This window comes from Triturus cristatus, chromosome 2_1, assembly GCF_964204655.1.
Source record: "Triturus cristatus chromosome 2_1, aTriCri1.1, whole genome shotgun sequence".
NCBI lineage: Eukaryota > Metazoa > Chordata > Amphibia > Caudata > Salamandridae > Triturus > Triturus cristatus.
In genome coordinates, this window is record NC_140581.1 from 5,767,533 (window position 1) to 5,786,719 (window position 19,187).

At 50.9% G+C, this 19,187-nt stretch overlaps 1 protein-coding gene across 1 annotated transcript in view; it reads right to left on the reverse strand.

Moving 5' to 3' along the window:
* Nucleotides 1–19,187, reverse strand: part of LOC146863594 (THAP domain-containing protein 5-like) — a 206,004-nt gene that overhangs the window by 40,637 nt on the left and 146,180 nt on the right. Inside the window, exon 3 of the mRNA XM_085627602.1 lies at nucleotides 5,406–5,546. Within this exon, the coding sequence (XP_085483728.1) occupies nucleotides 5,406–5,546 (141 nt within the window). The remainder of the gene's footprint in view (nucleotides 1–5,405; nucleotides 5,547–19,187) is intronic.

Sequence of the window (19,187 nt, forward strand, 5' to 3'; positions counted from 1 at the left end):
AGGGGTGGTCCTAGCACGAATGGGGGCCAAGGACGATTCACTCTGTAGCAGGGGATGTCAGCAGGAGGCCACGTTCTATCATATGGTCTGGGAATGCCCTGCACTCAGATCACTGTGGGAGGGGGCAGCGACTAAGCTTCATACCGCGCTGGGAAAAACATTGACCCTCACGCCTCAGTTAGGCCTACTTAATATATGGGAAGCCACAGACCTCACCGAGATCGAGCAGCAGATGGTAACGTTGGCCTTCACATTGATCAAGCGAGAGATAGCACGCCACTGGGGGGCTGCTGAGGCACCATCCATACGAGTGTGGGTACAGGAGCTCGACAGATGCATGATAGCTGAAAAAGAAGTGTTCATCATTAGAGGGTGCCCCAGAAAGTGGGAAAAGAAATGGAAGGCGTGGAATAGCTATAGAGGGTCCCTATGCACATCCCCGTTGGTGGACCTGACGTTAAGGCGGAAGGAACTTAGAAAAGTGTTAACATTGTGAATGTAATCTTACATATGTTATCCATTTTGGTGTGCTATGGTGCTGCGGACACAAATGTGAATCTATCTGTGTGCTTGACAAAATTTAATAAAATATTATTATATAAAGGATGTGCATTGTTGCAGGACCAGGAGAGCGGATGGCTCTCTACCCAGGGATCCAGCAACATGTCTGCTGTGTGGCAGCCTAGGGAGCCTCTCAGGCAGGACTTGGATTGTGGGCTAGGTTCAGGGGGCAACTCTAAGTTGGCATCAGTGTGGGTTTAATGTGCTGAGAAGTTTGATATCAAACTTCTCAGTCTTCAGTGGAGCTATCATGGTGCTGTGGAGTTCGTGATGACGACCTCCCAGCACCATATACTCTTAATGGCAGCACTGCACTTACAGTGCCCAGGAATGGACCTGGGTACTGTAGGGGTACAGGACTCATGCACCTGTACCCACACCACTGGCATAGGGCACCCAGCTAGAGGGGTGACTGAGGTATGCCAGGGCAGTGTGGTTGTGGGCATGGCACACAGGGATGTGTGCCATGTTGTCTGTTTGTTTTGTTCTGCACCCAGACACTCAGCCTGCAAAGGCAGTGTGTGTGTGTGTGTCAGGGTACAGGGCCTCTAAAGGTGGCACAATAAGTGCTGCAGCCCTTAGGGGCCTTCTTTGGTCACAGTGCCCTGGGTACCTAGTGTACCATTTACCAGGGGCTGACATGTGGCCAGAGATGCCAATTGGGTTTAAGCTTCAATGCAGTTTTAGGGAAGGAACGTAGGCCCTGGGTACCTGATTAGCAGGAGCCCAGGGCACACTCAGTCAAAGTACATCAGCAATTCAGCAAAACGTGGGGGCATACCATGCAAGAAAGATGGCACTTTCTCACACAGATGACATGGCTAGACCCGATGGGCAGGTCGCTACTCCATGTCATCCTCTCATACTAGGTTCACTTTTTACCGCCAACTGCATAAAATTTACCTTACTATCCAAGACTCATCAAAATCCTAACTGACTTCAGATGGCAGCGTTTAGTCCTATACTCGATCGCTCAGGCCCTCTCGATCTGCGAAACAACAAAAGGGGCTTAATTAAAGACCTTCTGGAAGATCACTCCTTTACTGAACCCTGGAGATTTCTATACTCAACAAGAAATATACATTACTGACTTGTCCGCAAGGCACAGGAAGAAGGAAAGATTATTTCTCACACACACTAATTTGCTTCCACCCAGCCACAATTGTTAAAGTGCAGTTTGCTTCACTTCTGACCATGCCCGCTGTTAATTAATCTGGATCTGAGGGTCAAGATGCAGAAAACCAGGTCATGGAGGAGGGACACTCTACAGAATAAGCTGCTTGAAGAGAAAAAGGAGCTGTAAAACCGAGTAAAAGAATACCGGGAAGTCGCTGTATGTCTTTATGAGCACTCTGCGTCCCCTACATACCCGAGAGGCGTTATGATTGGGGATTCTGCCATGCTGTGTGAGCTAGAGGTGGAGTGAAAAGCCATGCTGGAAAAAGACACATAGCGACCTCGAGTTTCTAATCGCAGAATACTGGCCACTAGTGTTTTACATCAGCTCGTCGATAGAAAACACGAACCGGAACCCATTTCACAACACAGGCTGAGAAGCCTTACAACACATCAAAGGCAAACCATTTCGAGCAGAAGGACACCTGCCAGTGCAGCTTGGAGCGGACATCCCAGCAGTCTAGAATTCCCAAAATGACTCACTTCCTTGCCCACTGGATATAACAAGAGATTTTGCCTCTTTTTCCTCGTGGTTATGCACCACAGAGGCGCCCCGACAAGACCTCTAAAAAGAGATCTATGAAGCGACTCTATACTGAGACTTATCAGTGGGACCATGGCAAAAGCCACAAGGGGCTATTACTGATGAAGAAATAGTGGAGGCGATGAAATCTATGCTAGCCGGCAAGGCCTTCTACCGACCTAATCCTCAACCAGAACGTCTATTACAGCACTGTCGTCGACAGCCTCAGAGTTCTCTGTGTTCTTAGGCTATAAAAATAACTGGAGCAAGCGTGGAGTGCTACTCAAGACTAAGTTGACAACCCCTTCATCACTGGGAGGCCACAACCGAAGCTGAAATAATGAGGTTATTGGTGATTGGTAAAAGCCAGAAGGTGGTGAAAGGCAATCTGGACATATTAATCGATCAAGTGCAAACGGATTTCTTTAAATGGGAGAAGCTCCTGGTTTGATGGTGGGCACCGTAAAGCAATATAAATGGTGGCGAATCCTCCATTAAATTATGCACTTGGCGTGCTCCCGATCACAGTGCCTTATTCCGTGCTACGCTTGTGGCTCACCAGATCAAAGCCTCTGTCTGGCAAGGCCAACATTGGAGATTGGCAGCATCAACATTCTATGCTACTGCCGCGTCTGGTGGCCTGCGCTTGCCCCAAATAGAACTATAACATTTAGCTCAGCACCTCTTACTGCTGGCAGATCATTTTGCGCAGTCTGGAACCTGGGTTGGGTTACAATGGGGAACCATATTCAGTGGGATGTCCAAGGACCTTAGGTAGTATGAAAGTGGCAGGGGGTGGCCAACGCCATAATAGGCATTTCGATTAATTTGTGGTCTGGGGCCATATACATCTGGGCGGGAATGGCTTTGTCAATGGGTGGGAAATCGCATAATTGGCCCTAAAGTAGAATAAAAGCATCATGACCTCTGGACACTTAATACTGGACGATGCCCTGAAATCCCTTATTGACCTGTGTTCTGCGTTCCCTCTGGACTCTTAATTGGTTTTGGTGGTTCTTGCAACTCAGAACTTGTCAATCAAAGAAACTTGGGACACAACCCTTCAGCCGGCAGCTTTCAACTCCACACTCCTATCTAGAAAAAGCCAGGAGGCTAGAAGAAATTGGTTGAGGCACCTATAACATCCTGATCAAAAAAACTTCATTCAAACCCCCCCGACCAAGGCTCCAAAAACAATATACCAAAGAGTCTCAACTGAAGCTCTACTATTTTAAAATCGTACAAGACTGGCATTGGTCAACGGATAGATGACACAAGGCCAAATCGCACCCACTTCCAAACGTTGGAAGTGCCACAGGCGGATAGAGACCTGATATACACCCTTCTGGCTTGTCCGGGATTGCATCCCTTCAAGGATTCTGTCTGGAGCTCACTTGAGACCAGGAGTGAGTTGGAGATTGCCCCTTCCAGGGAACACGCTATCTTACATGACACCCAAGGGATTTTGCGGCTCACCAAACATAAGAAAGTTTGAATAGGCTCTGCTAAATCTACAGCTGGTATTTGTTAAGCCAAACTACTCACCCCTAAGGATCTCAAGGCGCTGTGGGCTGTCGGGGAGATTAAGTGAGCTATTGCCTAGAGTCACATGGTGCTGAGCTGAGCTGGCGCCGGGAATCGAACCGAAGCCCTGCGCTACGGAGTCACGCCCCTGGCCGCTGCGCCACACCTCTTCCTCCGCTCTGGTCTAGCGTGGCCAAATCTGTGTCCGGAGACAATGGAAGTCTTTGTCGGCTCTGTCTTTTGAAGAATAGTTAGAAACCATGGGGCAAATTACAGTTCATTAACACTTGATTTAGGAATTAAACAACCAATTATCACTGCTTGAAGGTTTCTGGGGATTGTATGTGGGGACAAGACGGATTTCCATATGGCTGGGTTCAAACTGAGGAGGCATGGTGTGTGAAAGAACGATGGACAGGGCTGGTACCCGAGCGATGGCCGATGGGTAGACTTATAGCAAGCATCTCTCCCATCACCTTCGTGTGGCTCTGGGGATTGTAAATCCATAGTTTAATCATAAACTAATGGAAGCGGGCCAGCATCCTTTGCCCGATATGGTTGAATTGTGCGTCATCTGAACTAGGAAGAAGGGGTTTTTCTTTCTTTTTTTCCTTTCTCATTGATTTTCTCTTTCTCCTTTGATCTGCTCTCAGCTGCTGTTTTACACATTATCGTTATAAAATATACAACTCACTATAGACACAGTTCTTTCCGTTTAGTGGCACGCAGTTATGTTGCCATGAGACATTGGATTTGTGTGGGAACAGTGTATCGAGTTCTGTTATGTCAAAGTGTAATATCTGGGGACCAAATAAAGACAGAGCGCACCTTTCCTGTTTGTGCACCTTTAAATTACTGGACTAGGCACAAACAGGGAAAGTGTGCCGTAGAACACTTTCCCTGTGAAATACGGAGCGGCTGCTTTCAAGCCACCCCGTGCTTCACTGTGCAGGTGGCAACCCGCCTGCACTTTAAATCCGGATTAGAGATCCCCTTGCAGGCGGGTGCCGTGAGTGGTTGCACCCGTCTGAAGGATGTTGGAGGGGTCCCTAAGCCACCCCACACCCCCTTCTGAGGGCTGCCATCAGGGGGCGCACTGGCACTGCTCCACCTTTTTGTGGCGTACTTTCAGTGCGCCTGCTGATAGCCTATTTATGTCTGTTTCCATAATACAGCGTGGGCGCAGAGGTAAATTGATTCCCTTATGCAAATGAGAGAAGGCTCTCTTGGTTAGCACTGGTGCTACGTGTACGCCAGTGCTATCTGTATTACAGAAGGGGCCACACAAGCATCCACAGGCAGAAAGAACATACACATAGACACGACACACACATGTAAGAACATAGGCAAAGAAGAGCCAGGCTGCCGACAAACCTACACAAGAGCAAAATCTCCTTAAAGCGCAAAGCTTTTGTAAGAACAGTATTTCAGAAGACAACAAAACTGCAGCAAAATCAAAGCTGCACACAACCACCAGGACACAGAAAAGAGCAAAGCCATGCAGGAGCAGAATCCAGGCAAAAAAACAGTGGCTACAGGAGATCAGGAAATTCACAATCACAGTGCATCATTTTTCACATTTGTGATTTCACATCATGCTTCAGGGAAGCTGTAGACTCACCGGCGAGCGCTTAACAAGAGAGTCATCATTTGAGGTCTGGGATGGTGTCTGTTTCCACTTGGTAAGAACCCTGCCACCAACAGATGTATGTTCGGCAATCATTAGGGAATTCTGCGGCGCTTGTGGTGATGGAACAGTTTTCTAAACAGAGGAAAAATTATGTTCATGCAAAAGACATAGAACATATGCGCACAAGGCCACCTCCAATTCACAAAAGATCCGCAGCACCCGTGGAGTCCCCCACGGTTCCTTACTGTCCTCTGTCATCTTCAACCTTTACACGGAGCCACTCGGTGCTCGACTTGCAGACACAGCGTCAAGCTTCACCAGTATGGCGAAGAGACACAACGCCAAACCGCCAACCTTTACACGGAGCCGCTCGGTGCTCGACTCGCAGACACAGCGTCAAGATTCACCAGTATGGCGAAGAGACACAACGCCCTCCATCAACCTTTACACGGAGCTGCTCTGTGCTCCACTCGCAGACATGGCGTCAAGATTCACCAGTATGGCGAAGAGACACAACGCCACTCCATCAACCTTTACACGGAGCCGCTCCTCTCGCAGACACAGCATCAAGATTCACCAGTATGGCGAAGAGACACAACGCCACTCCATCAACCTTTACGGAGCCGCTTGGTGCTTCACTCGCAGACACAGCGTCAAGATTCACCAACTCTACCTGAAAGTCTCCTCTCCCTTAGACATTGTGGGAAGGTTGGATCCACTTTTTGCCTGGTATCAGTGTCTTTTTGACTAGTCTGACTGGGATCCTGCTAACCAAGGCTCCAGTCTCTGTGCTCTCTCCCTAGAGTGGACTATGGTGAGTAAATAGGTACCTCCACAATTGGCTATTGGCGTACTCTTCTAAGTCCCTAGTATATGGTACTAAAGTACCCACGGCAAAGGTACACAATGGGTCTCCCATGGGCTACAGCATGTATTGTGCCACCCATGGGAGCGCATTCACACTGGGACTACAGGCCTGCTGTTGCAACCTGTGTGAGTTGGTGCTTGCACCTCTTACGACAGATATAGGTTTCCTTACGTCTTAGGTCACTACACTTAAAACCTATAAGTCACCCCTACGCAAGGCTCTTCAGTCCTGAGGGCAGGGTGCTTGATTATAAGTGTGAGGGTGCCCCTGCATCAGCAGGACACCACTACAAATACCAGAGGTGATTCTCCAGGCTTTGAAAATTCGGTCAGCCATTTTGAATCATATAGTGGACGTCAGTCATTACGAGATGTCTGGCTATATAGTGGCTGCACCGAACCTGTTCATATTTGGTATGAAACATGTTGGACTCATACCCCAACACCAATTGCAGTGTTGGAAGTATGATCCATGTACTGAGGGGCTCCCTTGAGGTACCCCCCTGTACTACCAGTAACAGCCTTTAGGGTCTGACAGCAAGGGAGTACGGCTGCCGACCACAGACATGATTCTGCCTTCCTGCTGCTGGGCTTGGCCAGAGCAGGGGAAGGTAGAACGATAGGTTTCCTGTCAAAGGGAGGTGTGACCACCTCCCAGACAGGACTTACACCCTTATGCATCAAGCCAAAATCCAGTCGGTAAAATACCGATTCCTTATTAGCTCCCGGTATTAAGTAAAAAATACCCAATCCCAATGCATCAACCCAAAAGCAGAAATCGGTATTTAAGGAATCCTTAAATAGCGATTCTTTAAATAGGGATTCCTTAAATACCGATTCCTTAAATAGCTCTTGCATTTAAGGAATCCCAAAGTGAGATTCCTTAAATGCAATGCATCAAAGTTAAAAAATTAGCGATTTCGCTAATAAGGGGAGCAAATTACCATGAAGATGAACTGCATGGTAATTTGCAAAAACTTTGAAAAATGCACTTTTGTGCATTTTTCAAAGTGTCATGTTGCGCACACACATGCCCTTAGAGCATGTGTGTGTGCAACATATGTGCACATATCATTTTCAGGGGTGCAACAGGGTGTCCTTTTGACACCCTGGCACCCTTGAAAGTGCTCCAGCTATTAGCGATTCGGTAATACCGAATCGCTAATACAGAATGGCTTTACATTCATTCCTATGGGCCTCCAAGCCCATAGGAATGAATGGGTAGGTATTCCTTATTACCGATTCGGTATTACCGATTCGGTAATAAGGAATGTTAAGGAATCGCTATTTGAATAGCGATTCCTACATGCATAGCCTTTTGCTATTCCTTATTAGCGATTCCTTATTTTTCGCTAATAAGGAATCGCAAATGCTAATGTTGATGCATATGCCCCTTAGTGTATTGGGCTGGGGTGGGGGTGCTTGCCAGCACCACAAGACTGCTTACTGCATACTCAAGTTTGAGCTAGTTCAGGGAGCCCTTGGCTCCTGCTCTGGTGCGAAACTGGACAAAGGACATGGGACTATCCTCGCCTCACTGTCCAGCTCCTCCTCTGGGAGGGACCGCTGAGTCATTCCAACCCTTTCCCTAAGATACTTAAGGGCTTACCTGTAGGTGGTTCTTTAGATTTGTCGTGAAACAGAACTCAAGCCTGAAAACCACGTTACTCTTCGAACTTCTGGACACGTGCACTTCCCCTGGAACCGAAACTGCATCAAGGTAGATTCCTGCTGTTCTGCACGTCTCCGTCGTCTGTGTCTGTGCTTCTTCCAGGATCTTTCCACAGACCTGTGGCATGAAAGACACCCGAGGTAATGTCCCTTGGAGTGAAGGAGTCCTCCCCTGCATTTGCTGGCACCGCAATGAAGCTGACCGGCCTGCTGCTCCTGATGTCCGACGGACTTCGAAAGCTCAGCATCACAGGTGGTGGTTCTGCAACTCCCTCATGGCCCGACCTCTCCTGACTACAATGTTAAGGCCAATCTCCCTCGTCGGAACAGCTGGCTCCAAACCCCTGTGCAATGTGTCGACTTGCTACTGCCAAGGCTTGTTGGCTCTGCACTCCACAGATCTTTGTTCTACAAGAATCTCCAGCCTCCAGCATCTCTTCCTGCCAGGCATAGCGCCCTCACTGTATCCTCTGCACCGTGGGCCTTCTTCTTTGGTGAGATGCTCGAGGTCCTCTGGCTACTCCTGTTTCTTCGGCCTGTGGGTCCTATCGAGGGTCTTCTCCTGCTTCAGCGGGTTCCCCTGCTTACTTGGGGCCTGCTTTGAATCTCTTGCTTGTGGCGAGTCCCTTGCACATTGCTGGCAACAACGTTGCTCCTTCTCCATTCTCCACACCAGTTGCCGTTACCAAGGCTTGTTGGAGCTCCCGCAAGACACCGACCCCCTGGTTCTCAACTACCGATGTGGAACAGCTTGTGCACAGCTCCTGGTCTTCCTCAGAGTCAACTGGTCCTCACAGCTGCAGCAACAAGGCCACTATTATCACTCCTGCATCTTCCGTCGTCGGTGTGCATTGCTCTTACGTGCCTTGTGGTCACCTCCAAGTGGCATAGACTCTGTACCCTCTGCTTGCAGGTTCTTCTGTTCAAGAATCCACACATGGAATCCACCGGACTCCTGCACAGTCTTCTCCAGCAGCATCCATTCTGAAGTCCTCTATTGTGGTCTACGGCGATATCCGACGTCACTTCGCACCTATGCACCCGGCTTCCCTGGTGTAGGTATCCTGGTTCCTGGGTGTAGGAGAGTAGGATTTGCACTTATGTTGCTCCCACTTTTTTTCTGAAGTTTACACTGGTTTCTGGCTATAGTCTGGCTGGGTCCCTGCTAATCAGGGCCCCAGTCTCCCTGTTCTCTCTAAACAACTTTGAGTGCATACTAGATGCACTAGTGATTGGATACTGTGGTACCTTTTGAGCCCCTACTATATGGTACCCTTGGTAACAAGGGCATAGGTACTTCACAGGCCTACCAGGGGCTGAAGCATTTATTATGCCACCCCTTGGAAGCAGACTAAATCTGACACCACAGGCCTGCTACTGCAGCCTGGGTGAGGTAGTGTTAGCACTCCTCACTGAGGTATAGGTTCCTATATTTCACCTGATTTGTGCTCCCTTTACTTTTGTTGCCCTGATTGTGCTCCCTTTTACTTTTTGTTTCCCTCGTCTCGCCGCGTCACCCCCTCGCCGCCCGTTTTCCCGCCGCCGCGTACCGGTAGCTCCGCCCCCTTGCACCCCATTGGCCGCCCTGCTCCCACCTCCCAGCTGCTCCTCCCTCCCTCTTCCCCTCATATGGAGGCCGCGCAGCGGTAGAGAGAGCGACCTCTGACCCTGGTTCCCAGGCAGGTCGCTCCCCTCACCGCCACGCAGCCCCCAGTGTGACCTCTTCTCGCTGCCGTGCCCTAACTGCCTGTGCCTGCCTTCTGTTACCGAGTGCCAGTGTCCTCTTCTCTGATTTTGTGCCCCGAGTGCCTGTGTCCGCTTTTTCATTCTGTGCCCCGAGTGCCTGTGTCCTTGGTATTGTTGCCCTGATTTGTGCTCCCTTTACTTTTGTTGCCCTGATTGTGCTCCCTTTTACTTTTTGTTTCCCTCGTCTCACCGCGTCACCCCCTCGCCGCCTGTTTTCCTGCCGCCGCGTCCTGGTAGCTCCGCCCCCTTGCAACCCATTGGCCGCGCCGCTCCCACCTCCCAGCTGCTCCTCACTCCCTCTTCCCCTCATATGGAGGCCGCGCAGCAGGCGCGCCGAAGGCGCGCCAAAGGCAAGCCCGTCTGCGCCCGTCCGCGTCTGGACCGCGCCCAGCGCCAGACCCCCTGGTCCCCGCAGTTGCCAGCCCACCCGCCGGACCTACGACGCCGCCACCCTCCTCGCACTCAACACCAGCCGGATCCCCGTTTGCTGCCGAGCCGCCCCAAGACGCACCCACGGACCCTTCACCTGCCAATCCTGCAAGTTCTCCTGCATCCGGACCCGTACCGCTCCCGCCAAGCCAAGCACCAGCAGCAACCACCTGAAGTGCATCCTGCTCAACACCCGCTCCGTCCACAGACACGCCGTGGAACTCTGGAACCTGCTCGACACCACATCTCCAGAAGTCGCCTTCCTCACAGAAACCTGGATGAACGCCTCCTCAGTGCCCGACATCGCCATCCCGGACGGATACAAGATCACCCGGAGGGACCGAGTCAACCAGACAGGAGGAGGCATCGCCATCGTCCCCAAGAACACCATACGCATCACGACCAACTCCGACGACACCCTCACAGCCGCCGAACATCTTCACTTCCAGATACACACCGACCCCAAGACCACACTCAGAGGCACCCTCCTCTACAGACCCCCAGGACCCCGCACACAATTCAGCGAAGACATCGGAGACTTCATCAGCCCACACGCCCTCCCCTCCGCTGACATCCTCCTAGGGGACCTCAACTTCCACCTGGAGAACAACAACGACAACAACACCACTACCCTGCTGGACAACCTCGCCAACCTCGGACTCAAGCAACTGGTGAACACTCCCACCCACTACGCCGGACACACGCTTGACCCAGTCTTCTCCTCCAGCAAGTACATCTCCTTCAGCCACTCCACCGGACTCCACTGGACAGACCACAGCTGCGTCCACTTCAGCTTCAGGAGAACCACGACTCACCACCACCCGCAACAGGCTCCCCGCAGGAGCTGGAACAAGATCACCACCGACCAGCTCTCCACATCACTGAGCCAGAACCCTCCCGCCAGCTCAGCGTACCCCAACCAAGCAGCCAACAACCTCACACAGTGGATCACCAACTGCGCTGACGACCTCGCACCTCTGAAAAACCATCCCATCAGGCCCAACAGCAAGAAAGCCTCCTGGTTCAACAACGACCTCAAGAACTCCAAGAAGAACTGCCGCACCCTCGAGAAAGCCTGGCGAAAAAACCCGACTACAGACAACATGACCGCCCTCAAGCATGCCTCCCGCAAACACCACCAGCTGATCCACACCACCAAGAAGACAGCATTCAAAGAACGACTAGACAACAACGCACACAACAGCAAGGAACTCTTCAGCATCGTCAAAGAGCTCTCCTACCCCAGCGCCGGAAACAACGACATCACTCCCTCACAAGACCTCTGCGACTCACTCGCCTCGTTCTTTCACCGCAAGATCGCCAACATACACAACAGCTTCGACGCACAGACCACGCACCCAACCACCGAACCGATGCCCCCCAACACCACCCTCCGCGCCTGGACCCCGGTCAGCACCGAAGACACCATCCACACGATGAAGACCATCCACTCCGGATCACCAACCGACCCCTGCCCCCACCACGTCTTCAACAAGGCTGACTCCGTCATCGCACCCCAACTTCGAGACATCATCAACTGCTCCTTCAACACCGCCACCTTCCCGGAGAGCTGGAAGCATGCCGAATTCAGCGCCCTCCTGAAGAAACCATCAGCAGACCCCACCGACCTCAAGAACTACCACCCCATCTCGCTCCTCCCGTTTCCTGCCACAGTCATCGAGAAGACCGTCAACAGACAGCTAGCTGCCTTCCTCGAGACGAACGGATCCCTCGACCACTCGCAGTCCGGCTTCCGAGCCAACCACAGCACCGAGACCGCCCTCATCGCAGCCACTGACGACATCCGAGCCCTGCTCGACAACGGGGAAACAGCAGCCCTCATCCTCCTGGACCTCTCCGCAGCGTTCGATACTGTCTGCCACCGCACCCTAGTGCAGCGCCTCAGCAACATCGGAATCCAAGAGAAGGCACTAGAGTGGATCATCTCTTTCCTCGCCGGAAGAACCCAGAGAGTCCGCCTCCCCCCGTTCAGATCCGAGGCCACCGAAGTCATCTGCGGCGTACCACAAGGATCATCACTCAGCCCCACCCTCTTCAACGTCTACATGAGCCCCCTCGCAGCCATCGCACGCCAACACAACCTCAACATCATCTCCTACGCCGACGACACCCAGCTGATCCTCTCCCTCACCAACGAGCCAGCCACCGCCAGAACCAACCTACACGAAGGGATGAAAGACGTAGCCGAGTGGATGATGAACAGCCGCCTGAAACTGAACTCAGACAAGACGAAAGTCCTCATCCTTGGATCATCACCCTCTGCCTGGGACGACTCCTGGTGGCCCCCTGCCCTGGGCAGCACACCCAAACCAACGGACCACGCACGCAACCTGGGCTTCATCCTGGACTCCTCCCTCTCGATGACCAGACAAGTCAACGCCGTCTCATCATCATGCTTCAACATCCTACGCATGCTCCGAAAGATCTTCCGATGGATCCCCACCGAAACAAGGAAGACGGTCACCCAGGCACTCGTCACCAGCCGACTGGACTACGGAAACACTCTCTACACCGGAACCACAGCCAAGCTACAGGAAAGACTCCAACGCATCCAGAACGCCTCCGCACGACTCATCCTGGACATCCCCCGACACAGCCACATCTCCGGACACCTGAGAGACCTGCACTGGCTCCCCGTCAGCAAGGGAATCACGTTCCGACTCCTCACCCACGCACACAAGGCCCTCCACGACCTGGGCCCCAGGTACCTCAACAACCGCCTGACCTTCTACACTCCCACCCGCCAGCTACGATCGACCAGCCACGCCCTCGCCGCCGTTCCACGCATTCGAAGAGCCACCATGGGAGGAAGATCCTTCTCCTACCTGGCAGCCAAGACTTGGAACTCCCTCCCCATCCACCTCCGTCTGACCCAAGACCACCTCTCCTTCAGGAAGCAATTCAAGACCTGGCTGTTCTAGTAGTAACGGTCCCCCCTCCCCCTAGCGCCTTGAGACCCCCCGGGTGAGTAGCGTGCTCTACAAATTTCTTGATTGATTGATTGACCATACACACACATATAAACCTATCAGTCACCCCTAAGGCAGGCCCTATCAATCCTGAGGGCAGGGTGCTTGGTTTACAATGTGAGGGGGTGCCTCTGCCTGAGCAGGGCCCCTCTGCAGATGGCAGGGTCTATTCCCTGTGACTGTTTGTGGATGCGGTTAAACCATATATTCTTAAGTGCATTATTACCTACCGGTAAATGCTAACTTTGGAATGACTGCATCAAAACATGTCGTGTTTGATGTCAAACAACTTGGAATCATACCCCCACACCAGTAACTGGTGTGGGAGTAGGATCCCACCCTTCTAGAAGGGACGACATGTACCTACTGTGGTAACACAGTAGAAATCTGAAAGAGCCCTGGCATCACAAAATGGATGCCACCAGCACAGACACTGGGCTGCCCTCCTGCTACTGACTGAAACTCGCAGTGGAGGAGGCCCAACAATAGGCATCCTGTCACAGGGAGGTGTCACCACCTTCCAGACAGGATTTAGTGTATTGGGGCTGGGTGGGTGCACTCCTAGAGTGCTTTGAAGTCCTGCACTGGGGGAGCAGTAGGCTCCTCTGTGCATATGCCAGTTCAAACCGGTTCTGGGGCTACCTGTCCCTCCTCTGGCGCGAAACTGGACAAAGGGAAGTGGGTGTAACCACCCCCTAGCCTGACCCTCCTAGAGGAGTGGTCATAGAGCTAGTCCCTCCCTGTCTTTTAGTATAAGATAGGGAATCCTTGCCATTGCAAATCAGATATCCCTGGACGACGCTTTACAAAAAGAATCCTGGCCCTTCGACGTTCCACTTCTGTTGTAAATTGAAACAACGATGTGATTAAGCATTTACTAAAGACATGAATTCCCCTTCTTTAGAGCATGTCTCTTCTGTTATGTTGACTGAAGTTCGGACTCCATTTTGTATTGTCATGTCTCCACGTGTTCAGCACGAGAAGAGTCCTACCTCCGTGTTAGTTGCCTTCGTAATCTGCCTAGTAACAGTCTATAAATAGCTCCTTTGTCCATCTGGCGCATGCCCAGACTTGACCACATCTGTTATCAGTTAGCCTTGCTTGACCACGTCTTCGCGGGCTTGAGGAGTGTGTCAGCTCCACCCATGTATTGATTCAGTATCGAAAATGACCATAAATGGTAATATTCTGTGCCTCATGTTGTATCCACCCACTTATGAGCCCCTCTGCTGTGTATAAAAGGGGACCATGTATGCAAGTTCTTTGTGCTACTCTATGCAATACTGAAGAGTGTTGTATGGATTGTAGGACCACCCTTAAGGGTTAATAAACCTTGTCTTTGTACCTTGCAGTTTCCGTGCCAACTTCCTTATAGATTCCATTGCAGGAGAGCGAACCCTTGTGTCCTGCGGGCCTAGCTGGGGCCGGTATTCATCAATTGGCGCCCAACGTGGGGCTCATCGGCGACTCGGATGCTCGAAGGACTGGTCGCGACGAAGGTGAGGAATTTGGCCGGGGATGTGATCACTGCCAGCGGCGTTTTAGCCCTGGCATCCCGAGGTTTTTCTTCCTTCCCTTCTGAGCTGACCGTCTGGGTGGCGCCGGTCCTCGACTGAGACCTCTTCTGTCGGTCCTGCCGTGAAAGCCGTTTGGGCGAATTTTGGAGCTTGGCAGTTGGAATCTGGACTCTTGATTGGTAAGAACCGTTGTACGGTACTTGCTCCGAGTTTTTGAAGCCTGGTCTGGCTATTTGAGTTTGATTTGAGATGACTGGTCATATTTTGTATTGGTTATTGTGAACATATATGCGTTGCAACACATATAGGCAGGTAATGTGGAGAGATTTCTCCGGAGCTGTGTACCTTTGAACGGCGCAACGATTAAGTGCCATTTTCCTTATAATATTGCATATTTTGCATTATTTCTGAGCATGCCTGCTTTTAGCGCACTCCGTAAGTGGTGCTGCTGCTTTGGAAACCGGTTGAACCTCGAGGAATCTGCTCCGGCTCCCCCAGAGGGGACTCCTAATAGGGACATGTATGTGAAGCATGGTCTTTCTTCCATAATGTACAGCACAGTATGGAGGAAATATACTAAGAAGGATCCTGAGTTACTATGGCCTCTGTATGGATCGTTTGATATGCGTAAGATTGAGTATGTGGAACAGTGTATGTGCAAGCGACGTGCTCGTCAGGATATGTTTGAGTGTGTGCGGTTGTGGGTGAAGGAAGTACGTGAGCGAGAGAAACGTGAGAAAGCGCTGTTTGATAAAGAGCAACGGAAGAATGATCATGTGCGAGCACAGGAAGCGAAGCGTCGGGAGGAAAAAGAACAGGCGGAGAGACAAGAGAAAGAGCGTAGGCTGCAAGTCTCGGGTCAATATGCTGTTTGTCAGCCACTTTATCCTGTCCTTAATAATCTTGATGACGATTTTTATTTATTATATCGCTCTCCGCCCCCTTATGTTGGCGCATCTGCCCCGAGGCAACAAGATTCTGAATCAGTTCCGGGTAAGGTAGACACGCGGTCCATGCTATCGGCTGAGCGCATGGGTGAGCTTCGGCAAGTTTCTTTTCGTGCACTCAAGGGCAAGGTGTCCCTGGATGAATTGTTGCACTCTTGGGAGCTGTGGCAGGATAGAGAAAAATTGTATTTCTTGGGCCATTTTTCTGAGGAAGTGATTACTGCCTTTCGGAAATATTCCAGTGTCTTTGAGCCGGATGATGTGGTATTGGATGCTAAAGCATTGCGTAATGGTGTTTTCTCTCCCTCTAAGGCGCCTGATGCGGCTCGGCGGCTGTTTGCATTGCGGGACGCGGTGATGAACCTTAAAGAAAAAGCGCGCCAACGAGCTGGGGAGGAGAAGCAGTCGGATTCGTTTACGGCAGAGGGCCACTCATCCACCTCCCGGTCAGATAAGAGTGACATAGTGCATGCTAAACCAATGCGCGAGGCGGCGCCTTTGTATGTTCCTCCTAAAGGAGCGGGGACTAGTTCGGACATCACCTCCGCCGATGCTAAGGGATATTTTGTGTATAATTGGGTTTATACTCCCTGGCATAGAGCTGATGTTATGGCATTAAAGAATGCATTGCCTGACCCCCGCAAGAATCCAGCGGCTTTTTACGAAGAAGTCGAAGGGGCCCTGAATTCTTGCGTTATGACCTTAGCGGATATAGATCTGTTCTTTGGTCTTATTCTACCACCGGATATGTGGCGATCTGTCCGGAAGGTGGACGATGTGGCCGCTTTTAAGGCTCGGTGGTCTGAGCTTGAGGATGAGGATAGGGAGAGGAAGCCCGCGCAGAAGCCACCACAGATTATCTTAGATCTCCCCGCTGCTATTCTGACTAAGCTGAAGACAATCATCCCCCCTAAAAAGATTGACTGGAATATGTTAGCTTCATGTAAGCAGAAAGTTGACGAGTCAGTCGCAGACTTCTTTACGCGCTTTGAGGAGACATTTCATGACTTTAGTGGCCAGTCGCTTACGGATGAGACGGGTCGACACCTTTTCGCTGATAAATATGTGGCTAATTTATTGCCGGCAGTTGCGGCCCGTCTAAAGGCGAGTGAGAGTTCTTGGTCCTCTGCGACCCCGTCAGCCCTCCTGACCATAGCTCAGTATTATGAGCGTCAGGAGCAAGAAGCGAAGGGCCAGGAGGAGAAGAAATCGAAAGATTTAAAAACAAAGGTGATGTTGGCACAAGTATATGGCCCGCCCCGACGGGGTGTCAATAGAGGTAGGGGAGGATTTTATGGTCCTCCCTCGGGCCGATCTGATTTGAATAGGAATCAATGTGCGTATTGCAAGCAATCGGGACACTGGGCCAGAGATTGCCCGGCGTTACATGCTTCGCGTCAGGGGCATAGTCAGGGTGGACCGAGAGGTAGAGGGGGTTTCTCGAATTTTAGAGGGAATTCTAACGATCACGCTCGTTTTGACCCTGCCGGGCAGCACCGAGATAGACCTAATGTTTTCGATCGCCAGAACCAGTATCAAGTGTCGGGGATTGATCGTTCTGGGTACCATGATTCTCAGCATGCGTAGGAATGCGTTGGATGGGGGTTAGAATCAGTTGAGGTGCCGGTTGATCAGAAGGGTCCTTATGTATCAGCTGAGGTTTTGGGCTCTACTGATCAGTTCCTAGTGGATACAGGAGCGACTCGTAGTGCGCTGTCTAAACAATTGGTTCCGAGGGCTCCCCCATCTGGCTTAATGGTTACATCGGTAGGGTTTGACGGTACACTCTCCCGAAGCCCTCTTTCGCGGCCCCTCACATTTCAGGTTGATTCCTTTTCTGCACCCTGCCCGTTTCTGCTTGCCCCGAACACACCGGATAACATTATGGGCCTTGATATGTTGAAACATTTCAGGGCTACGATCCGCTGCTCCCCTGCTGGTGTGCGGGTGATACTGAATGATAATTACCCTCGGTCTGAACGGATGTGTGTGGTTGCAGAGGATGCTGTGTTAGCTACCCTCCCTCTTGCGTTGTGGGCCACTTCGGATACTGATGTGGGACAGATGGTGATTCCGCCGGTTCACATTAGTGTTCAGGAGGGGGCGGTGTTACCGCGCCTCCCACAGTATCGTATTTCCCAGGAGGGGGAGGAGGCTCTTATACAGATTGTGCAGGATTTGATTAAGGTGGGAGTAGTGGAGGAAGTTCCATACAACATCTGTAATAGTCCGATTCTCCCCATTTTGAAAAAGGATACGGATGCCAAAGTTTATCGGTTTATCATTGATTTGAGAGAGGTAAACAAGATCGTGATACCTCAGTACCCAGTGGTTTCTGATGTCACGACGTTGCTTACTTTGGTTCCGCCTACGGCGACCATGTTCTCAGTTATTGATTTGAAAAATGCATTCTTTTCTATTCCCATTCATCCTGATAGCCGATATCTTTTTGGGTTTACTCTAAATAATAGATCTTACCGTTTTTGTAGGATCCCTCAGGGCTACACAGAAAGCCCTAGCATTTACAGTCAGGCTTTGAAAAGACAATTGGATTCCTTTGTTCTGCTCGAGGGGGTCGCCCTCATTCAATATGTCGATGACATCTTGCTGGCGGCTGACACCCCGGAGTTATGTGAAAAAAGTACGTTATCCTTGCTTTCCTTTTTGGCATCCCACAATCATAAAGTATCTCGGAAGAAATTACAGTTCTGTAGACCAAAGGTGACTTATCTGGGTCACCTTTTGTCTAAGGAGGGGCGTGCACTCACACCAGATCGTATCCAAGCAATTCTGGACACGCCGACGCCGTCCACACAGAAGGACGTGCGTCCATTTTTGGGTCTTGTTTCTTTTTGCAGGCAATGGATATTAGGGTTTTCACACATAGCTAAGCCATTATTAGCTCTTTTGACAAAAGACACGCCTATCCCGATTCCTTGGTCAAATGAGTGTGACGCTGCTTTTCAGCAATTACGACAGGCCCTTTGCTCAGCGCCAGTGTTAGGGACCCCCGACTATACAAAACCCTTTTCACTGTATGTGCATGAGAAAGATGGATGTGCATTATCAGTTTTAGTGCAGATGCACGGCGATAAGCAGCGCCCTTGTGCGTATTTTTCGGCTGTACTTGATCCTGTTGCTCGAGCATTACCAGGGTGTTTTCGCTCGGTTGCGGCGACAGCTGTGTCAATACGCCAGAGCGAGGGAATTGTGTTATCCCATAAGTTGTTGGTATTAGTCCCCCACGCTGTTGATGCCCTGCTTAATCAAACAAAGACGCAGCATTTGACCAGTGCCCGTTTAACGGGATATGAGTTGACGCTTTTGGCTCCTCATATTACGTTAAAAAGGTGCGTAACGTTAAATCCGGCCACATTGTTGCCATACCCCGAAACTCAGTCTGAAGCACAGAAAGCGCATGATTGTATTCTCGTGACTGAGGAACAGACAAAGGGTCGTATTGATCTCCAGGATACGCCCTTTCCAGATGTAGATGGAGAACTGTGGGTGGATGGATCATGCCTGAAGCTACCAGATGGTACGACTTCAGCAGCGTATGCAATTACCACACTGCAAACAATAGTGGAGACAGCACGCATACCACAG